This window comes from Morus notabilis, unplaced genomic scaffold, assembly GCF_000414095.1.
Source record: "Morus notabilis unplaced genomic scaffold, ASM41409v2 Scaffold285, whole genome shotgun sequence".
NCBI lineage: Eukaryota > Viridiplantae > Streptophyta > Magnoliopsida > Rosales > Moraceae > Morus > Morus notabilis.
Genome location: NW_010363065.1, coordinates 215,414 through 231,596, shown reverse-complemented (window position 1 = coordinate 231,596; position 16,183 = coordinate 215,414). Strand labels below are relative to the sequence as shown.

Sequence of the window (16,183 nt, the reverse complement as noted above, 5' to 3'; positions counted from 1 at the left end):
CAGACAAGTTATGGACGAAAACAATAATTTGGCCTATTAATTTTAATTCATCTCAAGTCTTGGCCTATTTCTCTCTTCTCCCTTATAAAATTTCGAGTTGGGCTGACCCTAATCAAGCTTAGAGCTGGGTTGGGCCGTTCCTCATCCAAACTAAAATTTCCATTCAAGCCGTCGAGCCCAAGGCCGAACTGTCACCTCTAATTTTGCTTTTGGCTCTGGTGAGCTTGCCTCCTGATTTGGGAGCACCCTGGTTGTCATTATTTTGCTTTTGGGCTGAATTGAATATTTTTTACCAAAAAAAGCAAGGAAAAAAAAGAATAGAGAGATGGATAAATGATAATATTAAAATAAAAAGTTAGGAAATATGGTGGGCGTGAAAAGAAAAATGAAAATGTTAAGAATTAAAAATTCATTGAAATAATTAGTTAGGGGTAATTAGGAATAATAAGGGTGTGTGAAAAGTAAAGTTAATCATTTGAAAATGATGTAGGGCTGTGTAGTTATAAGGGGGTGTGAAGAGTAAAAAAAGAGGGTGATAGAATCACTATTTTTAAAAAAATAAATAAATAAAAAACTGTTTTTGAATCTCTATTTTGAGCATGATCAACTTCGTGTTAGTGACAGGTCAATATGTTTATGTTCTTTGTTATAAGAAGATTAAAATGATATATTCATATGTGCAAAATAATAAATGAGTGAATAAGAAATTGACTCTTACAGTGTTTCATTAAAGTTGAGAAAAATAAAAGAAAAACTATCATCCAGTTGGGAAACTAATAAGCAAGTTCCGAATCGAAAAAAAAAAAAAAAAAAAAAAAAGAAAGAAAACCAAAAAATTATACACACAAGAAGTGTTTTTCCTGTCTCTTATTTCACCCCATTTCCTCTCTCACCAATTGACCAGAAACTTGATATGATACTAAGAAGCACCTATGACATGATATGCTCTCATCAAACATCAAATGGAAGAACCCCGTAACTGAATAGTTGATTAAAATTATGTGTTTTTTTTTCCCCCTAATGTAAACGGTCGGGCTTGGATCGACCTGCCATACCCCGCTAACAAAGCAGGTCACAACCCGCCCTGCCTCCACAATCCAAAATGCGTGAGTCAGACCCGCCCCCATCCCATTGACATTTGGAAAGTCAAGATTTTTGACGACGATGCATGTGGACAGTGGCCGAGCCATCTTAGACCGAATGGTTGCCCTCACTGGCACAAGGTGGCCCCTTTGATATTACCCCAATTAAATTTTTATTTTACATTTTTCCCTTATGTTGTCCCTCCTAAAAATTTCTATTTGTAAATTTATGAAACATTTCAATTATACCTTAAAATCTTAGTTTTGAGTTTCTCATATTTCAAACTTAAATTGCTAAATAAATCAATAATCAATAACAATATGACATAAGTTCATAATTTGTAGTTGTAGACTTTGAAAAGTGAATTTAATTAGAAGATTGATTTATTTGGATTAAAAATAGAAAAATAGTAAAATAAAATAATAATTGCACTATTATTTTAGTTTAGAACTTTGGTTTCACTTCCACCCCAACAAAAGAAGTTCCTGGCTTCGTCGTATTTCAGGGCGCATGATCCAACTTATGTAGAGCAAGTCGGCATGGTCGCTACTTGGTTGCCCGTTCTTGTGGCTGTCAGACTTCTGGGGGAGAGGGAGAGTTGTCATTATTTTTCTTTTAGTTGATTTTTTTAATTTATTCTTTAATTAATTAATAATAGTTAAGATAATGCTTGAATACTGAAATAAATTTAGAAGTTTGTTAGTATCGGTTTGAGTCTCTTAATTAAGTTTGTGTTAAACTTGTTACAACATACAAATAAGAAGCATAAAATAGTAAAAGACACAAAAAAATTGATATCGCGATTCAGTAATCACCTACTTTGCAGGGCCACGTCCAGACGTATGAATAATCCACTAAGTAACCAAAATTATAATTGAAATGGACTTATTCTTCCTAAGACTGTCTCTCTAAGTAAGACGCCTATGATATTGCAACTACCCAATGGATTTGCTCAGTGAGCTTCTCTCGACGTACAATGTTAAAATCTCTTCAGTAATACAGTTTTCTCTTGAAAATCTAAATTCTCTCTCCTGAAGAAATATGAAAAATAAGCACTCACAAAATGATCTAACTCTTTGAAATTCTAAGGCTCTCAAGGTGTGTTTAAACCATTGTGAGGCTTTAATTAAATAGCCAAAATGACAAGCTGTCAAAAACTTCAATGTAATCCGCTGCACACAGTCTGTTGCAGATTCTGTTGAAATAACCACTACAACAGAGCTGTCAAAATTGATCTAAAAATCAATCACGCATATTCTTAAAATCTTCTCATAATTGACACATGAACTTGGACGTGTTCTTTTGAAGCAAGAGAGATTCATCCAGCTGCTGACTCTCATCCAAATATCAATCATCCCATCAATTACAAATTAACCATATTTGGAGCAATAGTTGACTTTCAAAATAAAAAACTTTATGATGTTTTCATATCAAAAAATCCTTTCCAAAGAAAGATATCCAACTGCCAATCTTACCTTAATCAAATCAATGAGTCAAACATTCTCAAAATGATGTGAATCACCAAAAAATAATCATGCAAAAATCAAAACAGATTTGGGAATCAAATCCCAACAAAGTTCAATATCTAGTAAAAATATGAATAACAAGAGTTTTTTTTTTATCCTGCGGATTATGACCACTACGAATATACGATAGTAACTCCATTCTAATCCATTCCACTCCAAATGTCATGGAATTTAATTTATTATATTCGATCCTATCCTTGCTCTCATACACCAAACAATATAACATGTAAAATTAATCCGAACAAAAATGTCCTTTTCTATTGAAAAATGAAAACCAAAAAAAAAAAAAAAAAGAGATGTGTTTTAGTTCTGTTGGCAATTCCATCAAATAAGACAACAAGGGGAAAAAAAAAAAAAAGGGACCTTCATTGTTAACGGGAATTTGCTCATTTCCATCAAAATAAAAATTGGGTATTTTTAATTTATCTTTCCCTTTCTGCTTTCTGGTCTTTCGTCCTGGCCTTGTATTTCTTCTTCACAGATCTAGATTCTACTAAAACATCATGTATAAATATTTTTTTGGCAAAAAGTGGCTTCTTCAGTAGGCATGTAATTTTCATTCTTAAAATTTGGTATTTACACAAGAGAATTGCTACAAATTTCTTTTTGGGCCCAATTATGTCTCGCAATAAATCGTTTAGGTTAGCCTGAGGTCCTATGGAAGAAACACCAACTAGACATTAATGCCATACAAGCATATCAATGAAAACAAATTTAAAATTGTAAAATATGACTAATGAATCTAAATTCTGCAGAATTTTTGTTTCCTTTTCTTGAACTTTTGTCATTCAACTCTGGACTAACAAGGCAAGATACAAGAACAGCATGAATGGAGTAGAAAAACAATTAAGCCTTGACTGTCTCCAAGGCTGCAAACTGGTCAGTCTCGGATTCGGAACCAGTTGATCCCCTAAAGAGCAAAATAGCAAGACTTCCTACGCAGAAATAGATGAAACAGCCAGAACAATGTGTGACAAATGAACCAAAATCTGTCCCTACAATGCATTGCCAACCGGGTCCGTACATCCTATCAAATTCCTGTAACCAAACACACAAAAATAGATAAATAAATACATAAAGGGAAAAAAGGGTCAGTACCCAGAAGAGATTTCTAACAAAAATCCTCATTTTGCATAGAAAAATCAGAAACTTTACATTGTTGGTTAACTTGGTATTAGTGTGCTTACCTTTTTAATGAAACGGGCTATTTCAGTGGCCTCTGTGACGTCAAAGAAATCAAGGGCTTTAGCTGCTAAATCGAGCGCGTATTGTTGCATATTTTGCAACATATCTGTCTCGCCGATCACTGCTTTTCCCTCTAACATGGTTATGGAATTGAAATTTAACTAAATCTGAACTTTCAGAAGGAACTAAAGAGGAAATAAAATTGAGAAAACACTTGGACCAAATTGTTGATGAAGGAGATGGGTGTGAAGGTGGGGAACTTATATATTAAGGCTTAAGATAGGAGGTCCTCTACGGTATGACTAGTCAAATTTTATCGTAATGTGCAACGTTTTTTTAGGTGTTAGATGATGGTCACAAAATTAGTTGGATCGTTAAATTTTTTATTGTTAGGTCCCACTCGACAAAATAAATCAAATTTTCACCAGTCATGTCGAATTTTTCTATCATCCAACACCACCTGATAAATTGCTTGTACACAACCAAAAACGAGTAGTCATACCGTAGCTCCGTCGCTAAGATAGTGAGTCATACGCGTATATATCCTCTACTTGTGGCTCTAATGCCACCAGATCATTGGACTGGAATTCAGCCACTAGAGTATTTGATACTGATAAGTCTAAGTGGACCTAATTATTCCTCATAGCTTGCCACTACTAATGTGTGCAGAATTAGTACTGGAGGTGTAGAGGAAGCTTGCTTCAGGCACGGCAAGCAGAAAGAACAAGGATTTTCTGTCCTGTTTTGTGGTTTATCGGTAGGTTTTTGCCATGTGTCATCCAACAAAGATATTGCATTTTGTGGGGTTATAATGTATATTTTGTCTAGTTCTGAAGTACCTTATATGGTGTATTTTACTTGCGAAAATGCGAGAGAAAAACTTGGGGTGAAAAATTTTAGATTTAGAGCTTGTGTGATGGGTTATAAAAATGGAAGGACGGAGACGGGTGTGCGGTCTAGTAGAAAGATTTTGGTATGAATAATTGTTTAGTAGAAGTGAAAAGATGAGAGAATAATAAAGTGGGTGAGAGATTTAAAATAGTTTAAAGAACTAATTAAATTTTATTTCTCCTACTACGGAGGATTTTTAGAGTAGAAAGTCCGGTGCATTCATGTCGTATCACCAAGCAATCGATCAAAGAGATCAATCACCTCTGAATCCTGTGAGAACTTGAATGGTTTGCACAATTTAGGGAGAGAGACTCTTGTTGTTCTATAGTAAAAATGGTAATGGGGAGTTTGGGACGGGGTTATTTTTTATGTAAAAACAATTTTTAGTATGTCCATCTTAATTATTGTCCTGGTGCAAAGACAACACGCAAACCAATCTTAATTTTCATTTAGGATACTTTAGAGTTTTCATACTTGTAATTTGAGTTGCCCTAATATTCTTTATATTGAGTGGGTATTGTTTATAAGGTTATTGTGGGAGAGAACATTGTACGATTTTTTATTGTAATCTTTTTTATTGAAACGAAACACAAAAAGTGCGTTTAGACTTCGTATCGGGATCCAATTGTCAGTTCATTTACCTTTTTGCTTGGCTGGGAAAAACCCACGAAGCCAATTAACGTACACCATATGCCCAGGGATATTTCTGTTATCACAAAACAAGATCAATTCAGGACATTTCTACTACATAGAAAAATATTCCAAAGGCGGGGTATCCTAACTACTTAACAGTGTGCTTCTTCTGGTTTGGTCTAGTTACTAGAAATAAGGATGAACATCGGGTATATTGGGCGGGGTTTTGTGTGACGACCCTAACTTTTGATCGTCATCCTATACTCATATTTAGCATTTCTTAACCTCTATGACGACCCTAATTATAACTTCTTAAAATTTCAGGCCATATCTTACCATGTACATTAAAATGCTGTAGCATTCTGACAACATTCTATTACACTAGTCATCAAATACATAAAACACTATTTTATTTTACATATAAAGTTCAGCAGCGTTTCCAAAACACATGATGCGTCCACAACCCACTTGCCCACATTCCGCTGCTACACCCTCTTTGCATGCCCAGCATCAAGTTTTAGGGAGCTGGTGCCTTACCCGTGCTTCCTATAACACGAACAAACTTAATGAGCTTTTGCTCAGCAAGTATCAATAGGTCATAACAGATGCAATAATTACGCATACCCATAAATGCATTCATATCATAAAACCTAGTACAAAATTCTAAACGACTTTCAGTCTGTATTTCTCATTCTTTTCACTCTTGTTTACGGATACCATATCGTTATATGGAATGGTTTCCGTGTTTCATTTTCTTGTCTTTTACTTCTTAGGGGCCCTGTCCTGTTGTACCATAGCGCGCATAACCAGTGAGGAGGGGGGTAGCTAAGCAATCCAACTCAGTCACGGTTTCATATCTTTCGTAGTCTCATAATAACCTTTCCTTCGAAGGCTGGTACAAATAGGACGTTTAGTCTCTTACCGTTTATCAATTTTCTTATTGAAACGGTAACTTTAGTTAAATCTTATAAATTTGTGCATTATTGAGCATCTTATCATGAGATTAACTTTTTGTTAAACTTTAACATTTCACTTTTCTTAGTTTGATCTCGACCTAACATCGATACATACTTTTGCAGAATAAAGTTCCACGATTACATAAGTCTTGTAGATACTTACCTAACATAGTATCTAGCATTCACATTGTATCTATCATTCAAAATTCTACTATATGCACAATCTTTGTGCAACATAGAAAAGCAAGCTTGTTCGTGACATAGCCATAGAAAAACTATTGTACTTACCAAAGTTTCGCTAACAACGCGTCCTTTGTCTCCCTTGACGCTTTCCAACTTCAACCGTTAGTCGGCCCTATTGCATAAATTTTTCGATCGTTAGATTCAGAATCTAAGATCAACCATTACATTAAAATTTACTTCGGAAAAGTCTACAATCCTTATGTTTGGTATTCAACCTCAAATCATTTCCTATCTCAAGGATTTGCACTAAAATCGTGCAAATTACTCAGTCATGGGCCTAATTTTTAATTTCGGTCTAAAACTGTGAATTCTCGCTGTGTTCGGTTTCTAACCATCACCGATTATCGAAACATCTTTCTTTTCACACTTTAATCACCTATTTCTCTTGAAATCCAGTTTTAGTTCAAATTACTCAAACTAAATTTTGGCAGAGTTTCGCCTTATTTTTCTCATTTCCCGAGTTTTTAATAACTCGTTTTACTTCTGATTTCGGTACCTGGAGTCAAGATTCGCATTCCTGAACACAGATTCCAACATAAAATTGAACAAAAACATATGTTCTATCTTAATCTAGGCTCACGAATTTTCAATGGAAATCCACCAAAACTTCATTCAATTGTTTTATTACTTACATCGTTAAACTCCTATTACGATACTCTACAAAACCTCAGTTTCGATTTTTACTTTAACGGAAGTTTTCCGAGATGGGTTACTATTCATCCAAATCAAGAAATCATAGAATTCTTATGAAAAATCCGAAATCTTACCTCCAGAAGTTGAGGTTTTTCTCTAGAACGCCTTAGATTACGTTTCTGTTGGACTGAACGGAAGAAATCTCAGTGAAAATGCTGGATTTTCCTTCTCCGTCTCTCTCTCTCTAATATGTCTTTTTTTCTTTACTTTACTGTCGCATGTTTTTTTTTTTTTTTTTTTTTTTACTTATCTCACTATTACCGTGAGAGTATATATATATATATTTAGATAATCTAATTTTTTTTAAGAAACGTACTTAGAAATAATCATTTATATATATATAATCTAATTTTTTTTAAGAAACGTACTTAGAAATAAACATTTATGTAATATATATATATATATATACATATATTATAACTTTATTCAGCCTGCTTTTTTTTGGACTGTCGAGTATCCTGGGTCAAACTTCTCATGTTCAACCCAATTCTCTTGGGTATCTCATTAGTCAATTTCTTTTTCTAAAATTATCATTTTAATTGATTCAGAATTGCCCCAAATGCGTATCCTTGCGGTACTCTTTTTTAGCAGTTTCCTGCTTAAACTGACTCAGAAAAATTCTGTTTCAGGAACTTTTGCTATTTTCCTTACTTCTAATATTTCTATTTTTTTTTAGCTGGTTATTTGGTCACATACCAAATATTTCAATTTTTCATAACTAAAATATACCCGCTAAAATTTTTAACTTTTAACTAATATCTCACTATTTATAAGTGATATTTATGAATTTCCTTTGTAAGAATATTTGTATTATAACTTTACATATTTTGAGAAATTTTACCACGTACATAAAGTTTCTACCTAATATTTTTTTATTACATCAAAATTCTACTACTTACTATTCCGGAAAGAATTTCGGTCAAATACCGGACTGTCCGGATTAGACCTAAATTTTTCCCGATCATTACATTTTGAGATTTCTCAACCGACCCAATTAAGTTTGGGTGAGTTGATTTTAAATTTAACCTACCCAATTAACTCAAAATTTAAAAACAACCCGTCCAATTAAAATTTGGATGGATTGGGGGGGTTGATCGGGTTGAACATAATAGAGAAATAATAAATAAATAATAAATAAAGTTAATCATTCAACTCAAAAAAAAAAAGTATAAAAAGAAAGCTAACTTTCATCATAATATTAGCCTTATAAAGCTTTACAATTATCATATAAGTTATAAACCAATATAAAAATAAAATATATGCAAGATAAGTTCAAATATATAAGTTGTAAACAAATAAACAAACAATAACAAAAACTCATACAATGTAAAACATAATAGTTTGTCACGTAAATAATGTAAACTATGAGGTAAAAACTATATATTATGAGGTATGAATATATTTATTTATATAGATAAATAGATTGGGTGAGTTCCGATTAATTTGAGTTAAGAAAAACTTAACCCATACCCACCCAATTAATAGTCAGATTGGGCGGGTTGAACTCTTGATCGAATTGGTCAGGTTCGGGTTAAAATAGTTTGGGTTTGATAGGTTCATCGGATTCATTGGGTTCATCGGGTTTTTTGCTCACCCCTGACTAGAATAACAAATTCGGGTTTGCAAAATTTTCATTAGCTTAATGTATGCGCGTGTCCATGGAGAAGCATATTTTTCCGAGCTACATGGAATAAATTAGATGAACTTTTTTGAAAAAATTATAACTATTTTTTTTTTCAAATGAATTAAATGTTTTGGTTAATAAATGAATGGAACTTGTAATATAGGTTAATTAACCTTTTAAAGTTTTTTTTTTCTTCCTATTAAAGTTTAGAGTCTAAAGAATTATGAATTTTTATAGTTTATTAGTTTATTTTTAGTTAATCAAATGTGATTTTATGATATGAGAATATTTCGAAGTAAAAAATTTAAGGTATAATAAAATCCAAAAATTATCTTCATTTATGTACCTGTTATAAAAGTTTTGATGATCATATGTCACTTTCAGTAACAACTTTTATTAGGAAAAGTTGTGTTGAAACAAGTTTTCATTGGTAATTTAAAAAAAAAAAAAAAAAAAACCTTCTTGCATGAAAGGAAGTTTCCTTGCAACTTGTCACGAAATAATGATAAGGGGCTTCCCCCCCTTCACCTATAAATAGACCTTGCCTCTTCTTTTTGAAACACAAGCAACCAACGTAGAATTGTAAGAGAGAGAGAAAGAAGAAGAAAATGAGAGGTGTTTTGAGAGAATAGAAAAGAACAAAAGGAAATATAGTGCAAAATTAATAATAATATTTTCTCTCCATGTCTCTTTTCTTTACTAATTATTTACCTTACTCATACAATAGTATATATATACTCTCCCTAATTTACAACACGTTATCAGCACGAGTCTCTGTCTATTTCCTATTTTTCTATCATTTCTTCTGAAAGAATTTCACAATTTGTGTTTGCTGAAAGTGAGGAAGAAAAAGACAGCGGCTATTCTATACCTCTAGATAAAGAAAATGTTACCTCTATTTATAGATCTATGTGGCACTATAGTTCATTTTAAAACTAATAGTGGAGATATTTTATGCTATGCTAAACTACTAAATTTTCTTATACTTTATAGTTTGATAATTGTGAATTGGATATGAATTTTACTCTTCAATTCCATATGTTGTTTTCGTTGCTTCTCATACCAATAAATGCCCCCTTCTTGCAAGACTATATATTAATTTTATAATATTCCATATGCTAGTACTTGAAAAAAAATTCCATAGCCCGGTAAAAGCAAAACCCACACGTCAATAAATTAGTAAATTGATAAAAGAAAATATATGTTACTGGTTTTGGCTTGTCAGAAGTGTTGGTTTAATGGTTTAGGGTTGTCACAATAATATTCGTGTGTGCCATTATGATATCTTTTAGCGGTTTTGTTTTAGGCTTGTCTCAACAATTATTATTTTTATATTTTATTCTCTCATCAGTGTTTTTCCTTGCACTTTCTTTCCTTTGTCAGAAGTGTTTTGAATGTCTCTTCTTTTGTTTTCTTGATTTTTTACTCTTAGATCATGATTACTAATTGTCGATTAATTCTCATATACATCTCATAATTGTAGGCATGTTAATTAAATATGTACATTTCTATCCACTTACTAACTTATAATTTTCAACTTGTCATATAATAGTTTTTGATAATGTCAAACATCATAAAGCTTAAATTTGCTGCTCTTGACATTTCAGACAAGAATTATTACCTGTCACGACACTTGATGCTGAAATTTATATTCTTGATGCCATGAACCTTGGAAACACAATTAAAGAAGGAAATGAAGCGCCCTGCAGGACCGCGCTAAGGTTATGATTTTCCTTCACCATAATCTTAATGAGAGATTAAAAACTATATACATTACGGTAAAGGATCCATTTGTCCTTTGGTAAAATTTGAAAGAAAGGTATGACCACCAAAAGGATAGAATATTGCCAAAAGCGTGCTGAGTGGATACATCTGCGGTTGCAAGATTTTAAACTAGTTGGTGAGTATACCTCTGCAATGTTTAGAATTACTTCTTTGTTAAAATTATGTGGCGAAAATATTACTGAAAATAATATATTAGAGATGACATATTCAACTTTTCATGCCTCGAATATGCTCTTGCAACAGCAATATTGAGAACGTGGTTTTAGAAAATATTTTGGATTCATATCATGTCTTCTTGTTGCTGAACAAAATAATGAGCTTTTGAAGAAAAATCATCAATCTCGCCCAACTGGTTCTGCAGCATTCCCTGAATTAAATGCCGCATCATTTAAAAATAATAAGCGCAATCGTGGTCATTAACGAGATCGTGGACATGGTCGAAATAATACTTGGCATCGTGGTGGTCATAACAATAACTCTTGAAATTTTAAGAAAGCTGCATCTTTCCACCGGAAGTGGGAAAATAATGAGGAGAAACATGGTAAAGGAAAAGGTTCGTAAAACAAACTTTTCAAACATAAAGAAAATCTTTGCTATAGATGTGGTATGAAAGGACATTGGGTGTGTACCTGTCGTACACCTAAGAATCTTTCTGATCTTTACCAAGCTTCGCTGAAAGAAAAAGAGAAATACATAGAAACAAATTTTGTTGATCCAAACTTTGTTTATCATCCTGATCTGGATCCTGTTAGTATTATTCATTTTGATATTTTGGATTTCTTTGAGAATCCTGATGGCAATATTAGTAACCTGACCAATGATGAAAATGTCCATGATATCTAATATTATGTTAGTACTAAATAAGTTCTCTTATATAATTTTTCTGTTTATGTCATGCTACTTAAAATTTGTAATGTGTACTACTTCTAGTGTGTAGTATCCTAATGTAATAAATGTTTATCTATTTTAATATTTAGCACTAAATTTTTGTATATGAACATTTAAAAGGGAAAATATTGTAGAAGTTTAGATAATCATATGTCGCTTTCAGTAACAACTTTTATTGAGAAAAGTTTTCTTGAAACTGTTAGAATTTCTAAATGATCTAAACGTGCTCATAAGGATCCTAAATGGCAATTAGATCAATGCGGAATTGAAATGAACGGAACAAGAAAAAACACCTCCGGCCATTGAAGCTCTCGGTGGAAAAACAGAAACTCGGGTTTTGGTTCTTCTAAACCTCTTCAATCTCTCATTTGATGGTGTATATACTAACTGAATGGAGATAGTAGGCTTAGAGACCCAAAACTAATGTGCTCTATCCTCTTTTATAGACTCTGCCCATCACAGAGTTTTTCACGGACGTGCACCGAACGTGGGCAACGGTGGACAACTGCAGATAAACGTGAGATGAACGTGACCAATCACGTTCCTTAAGTGGGAAATATAATGGACCACGTTTTGAGAGGATTGTTTCGGTTGGTTACCGAAACTTAAGGAAAAGAAATCCAACAGAAATCCAACAGAAACAAGTTTCATTTTCCTTGCAACTTCTCATGAAATAATTTTTTTCCCCCCCCCCCCCCTTTTTTCCTATAAATAGGCCTTGCCTCTTCTTCTTGAAACACACAAGCAACCAACGTAGAATTGTCAGAGAAAGAGAGAAGAAGAAAATGAGAGAAGTGTTTTGAGAGAATAGAAAAGAAGAATAGAAATAGTGCAAAATTAATTATAATATTTTCTCTCTATATTAGTCTCTTTGTTTTACTATTTATTTACCTTATTTATATAACAATATATATATATATATATATACTCTCCCCAGTATTTAAATTTTAGAGTTATTTTCACTTTTTCAACATATCTATAAGAATCTGCTTTTCACGACTTCAAACTTTGTACAAGTCTAACTTAACCCCCACGTCAAAATTATCGTTAAAAACAAATGATTTTAATAGGATTTCTTTATCTGAAAACTCGAAATTTTATCTACTTGTAATAGAAGAATTTTGACACTAGAACCTGACCCCAAAGCTTTTGCGCGTACAGCAACAATTTACCGTACAAAAAGGGGATTATGTCATTTTGTTAAGATTTGAGTTTTAGCTTTGTTATATAGTCATTGAGGACTGTTTACAGTGGAATTACTGTTAAAGTTATGTTTAGTCTCTCCGTTTAGAAATATTCTTATAGAGAATTCTGGCAAAAGGGGTTAGTAAGACTACTTCAAAGTTTTGTAAAGTAAAAGTTTTTAAAGATCGTATTTTAGGAAAAATTAGAACGAGTGGAAAGCTTAAGGCACAAATTAAAATAAATTTTATATAGATTTTAAGATTATAAAATTTTAAGAGCGCAAATTAAGGAAAAAGAAGATGTGAAAAAATATATTTTTTATAAGTATAAAGTTTTTTAGCCTCTCATCTAAAAGCTATTTCTCTAGTCAAAAACTCTCTAACCCAAAAGTCCAGTTTCATTATTTATTGGATTAATCAAATTGTAATTAGTCCAATTTTCCTTTTAGCGAGATAATACAGGTTATAGAGCCATTAAAAAAAAGGTGTAAAAAATTAAAGATTCAAAAGCTTAATATGAGAAATCAAAGAAAAAGAATAACAAGAAAAAAAAATGTCACATGGTCGAGATAGAATAAGAGATCTACTTTATTGTCCGTTTGACATTGCTTTTAAAGAGAGTTTGGTATGCAGTAATATTGTGAGTGGAAATATGAATTTGTAATATTACTATATATGTTTAGTACAAAGAATTGTAATTTTTTAGATTTCTAAGAAAGTGATTTCACTTTCCCTCATTTTTACGTAATTTTTAAAGGCTGCTTTTAGTTTTTTTAGAAGCTATAATAAATCAAGGTGTTTGATAAATCATGTTAAGAGTGTTCACAAATAGAAATGTACTAATTATAGGTCAATCTGCAATCTAATCCTAAAACTATCGGATTTCAATCCGTTACTTATCTAAAAGTTTTCTCAATTCAAATTAATCCAATCCAAAACTATAGGATTTCACGGATTGGATTACATAATCCACGGATTTGGTCCTTTTAAGTTACTAAGCATATAAAACGCTTTTTTCTTTCTTTGATACAACTCAATCAGCTATTACAAACTAGCTTCAATATTAAACCTCCAAATGGGGTTCATCAAGTACATTATTCTAAAGTTCGAAGAAATTCAATCTCCAAAACCCAAATAAACATATTATAACATAAATTAGTTCAAAAAATTTCAATTTGTTACTACTCAATCAATTATGACAAATTAGTTTCAATAAAATGTAAAAACTTAACGAAAAATATCTAAACATATATATATATATATAGACACACACATAATTCGGATTCAATATTTCCGTAGAAACACCAAGTAGATCAAAGTCTGTTTATAATACAAACTTCTGGTGTTTTTTAACCTCTCATTCGGACCCTCCCGATTACTTCCCTTGAATTTATGACACTCCCACGAGATAAACAGCACAAACAACAAAACTAAATGCAACGAAGCAGAAATCCCACGAAGGAAAACTGGTTAAGGAGGAAATCAATAGTTGGGTATGAAAAAAATTGTGAGAAGAAGGTTGACATAACCTGTTTCAATGAAGCTGAGAAATCCATTATTTGTGGAGCTTTTATTCATGATTTTCTAAGAGTGAGCTTGTGTTTTGGCGAAGAATGAAGATTTTGTGTGTGCACGAGTATATATCGACTTTTTTTATCGTCCACAGAGATACAAGATTAGAGCCGAAAGTGGGATTTCTTGGGCGAAAAGTAATGTGGTGCGCAATAGAATCCTAAACACTTTGGACCTGAGAAAGCTAAAAGTTCGATAGAAAAAGCTTGGAGGCGATTTTCCGGGAAACAGGGATGCTGAGAGAGAAAACAATCTGGTCTTTTTTTAATAATATAATAGATAATTGTAAATTATCATTTTGAATTAATAGATGGACATAAAAAAGATCTGATCTCTTTCTTCTACATACTTTCTCTCGCCTACTTTCTCTCGCCTTCAGCCGCAGACGATCACCCCCAGGCTAGAGATCTCCACGGCGACGACGACAATCTTGTCGCTGCACATCATCACCTACCTCGCCTTCCAACACATGAAGGATAATGTTAATGGTCTGGTGCGCCGGATACGCTGTGGCGAGATCTGCCGCTGCTTTGGTGGCAGCGGCAAGGTCTGCTGATGCATTGGTCTCGGCAGCGAGATCCATCATCACCGTTGCAACTCCGCCGAAGACTCTTGCAATCTTATCCTGCTATGCTCGGTAACCTTGCACAAGTCACTTCCTTTGACCTCTCTTGTAACAATTTTGTTGGTCAGTTTCCATGGTTCTCTTTGAATCTTGAGAGACTCAGTCACTTGGCCTTTTAGGCGACAACTTAATAGGTCAAATTCATGAAATTTGTAGTAACTCGACCAGAATTTCTTTTCTCCACGACTCTTCAAATTCTCTTCCATTGAATTTGAAATTCTTGTACTTATAACTTAATTAATAGGACAATGCCTTCTTGGTTATACAATATTTACCTTTGATGGGAAACCAATTCACCGATCCTATCGATGAATTCCAACGTACTTCTTTGTTATCTCTTGATTTGGGTTATAACACTTTCCACCATTCCAAGATCTATTTTTATTAAGCAAGTAGATCTTAATGCCTTGGAAGTTGGATCTTTCGTCAAATGATGTGTTGTTAGACCAATTATCAGAACCGAATAATCTTCGGTTCTTTCTTTTACTAGTTTACTGTTGAGTTCTCTCGCCTTCATCAATTATCCTTTTCCCAGCCTGGAATTGTTGGCTTTGTCTTCGTGCAATACGTGAGTTCGCATACTTTTTAAGAATCTCAGAAATGTTAAAAGCATTGGAACTTAGATATATGTTAAAAAAAGTGGAAACACGTTCAGTAATTTTTTGATGCTAAAGCATACTTGAACTTGAGAGGAGGCGTACCTGAAACTTGAAGAAGTGTCTAGATTTGTTGTTGAGTGCACCCACATATTTGTAAGGGACTCCTCAAAGTAAGAGGCCTAAAAAGTAGTGCTTAAATAGATTCCCGAGTTTAATTCTGAAAGATATTTAAAAAATTTAATTGCGCTGCACTCATTAGTTACAACTTTTAAGAGGAATGGTTACACCACCACTCTTACATTATTTTGTTTTGTCTTCTTAATTGAGGAAATAAAAATAATTTTTTCTAAATTTTTTTAGGGAAGAAAAAGAGTAAAGAGAGATAATAGAGAATATTTGCTATGATGAGTTTTAAATAGAGACTCTATTTAAGACTTTTATAAATGCTATCATTATCTCTTGACAATCGTCCTACCAACTTTCTCAAACAAACCCCACCTAATAACAAGTTATTTTTTTTCATGTTTATTTACAAAGGAGTCATCCCCCTCCTACTATACCCCCTCACTTGTCACGTCTATGACGTAGCTTTTGCACTCTTTGTTTTTTTTTCTTTCCCTGAAACTTTATGTAACGTTTGGTTCATAGATTAGAATCATGTAATTAAAATTATTTTTAATTTACGTGTATTTTTTG

General features: G+C 32.8%; 1 protein-coding gene across 1 annotated transcript; it reads right to left on the bottom strand.

Moving 5' to 3' along the window:
* Nucleotides 1–3,059: 3,059 nt before the first annotated feature.
* On the bottom strand, nt 3,060–4,018 carry LOC21401693 (dynein light chain LC6, flagellar outer arm). The gene is made up of 2 exons (XM_010103469.2): nt 3,797–4,018; nt 3,060–3,647 (listed from the first exon to the last, which is right to left on the bottom strand). The coding sequence occupies exons 1-2, from the start codon at nt 3,932–3,934 to the stop codon at nt 3,456–3,458; spliced, it is 330 nt and encodes a 109-aa protein (XP_010101771.1). The 5' UTR covers nt 3,935–4,018; the 3' UTR covers nt 3,060–3,455.
* Between the last annotated feature and the right edge of the window lie 12,165 nt (nt 4,019–16,183).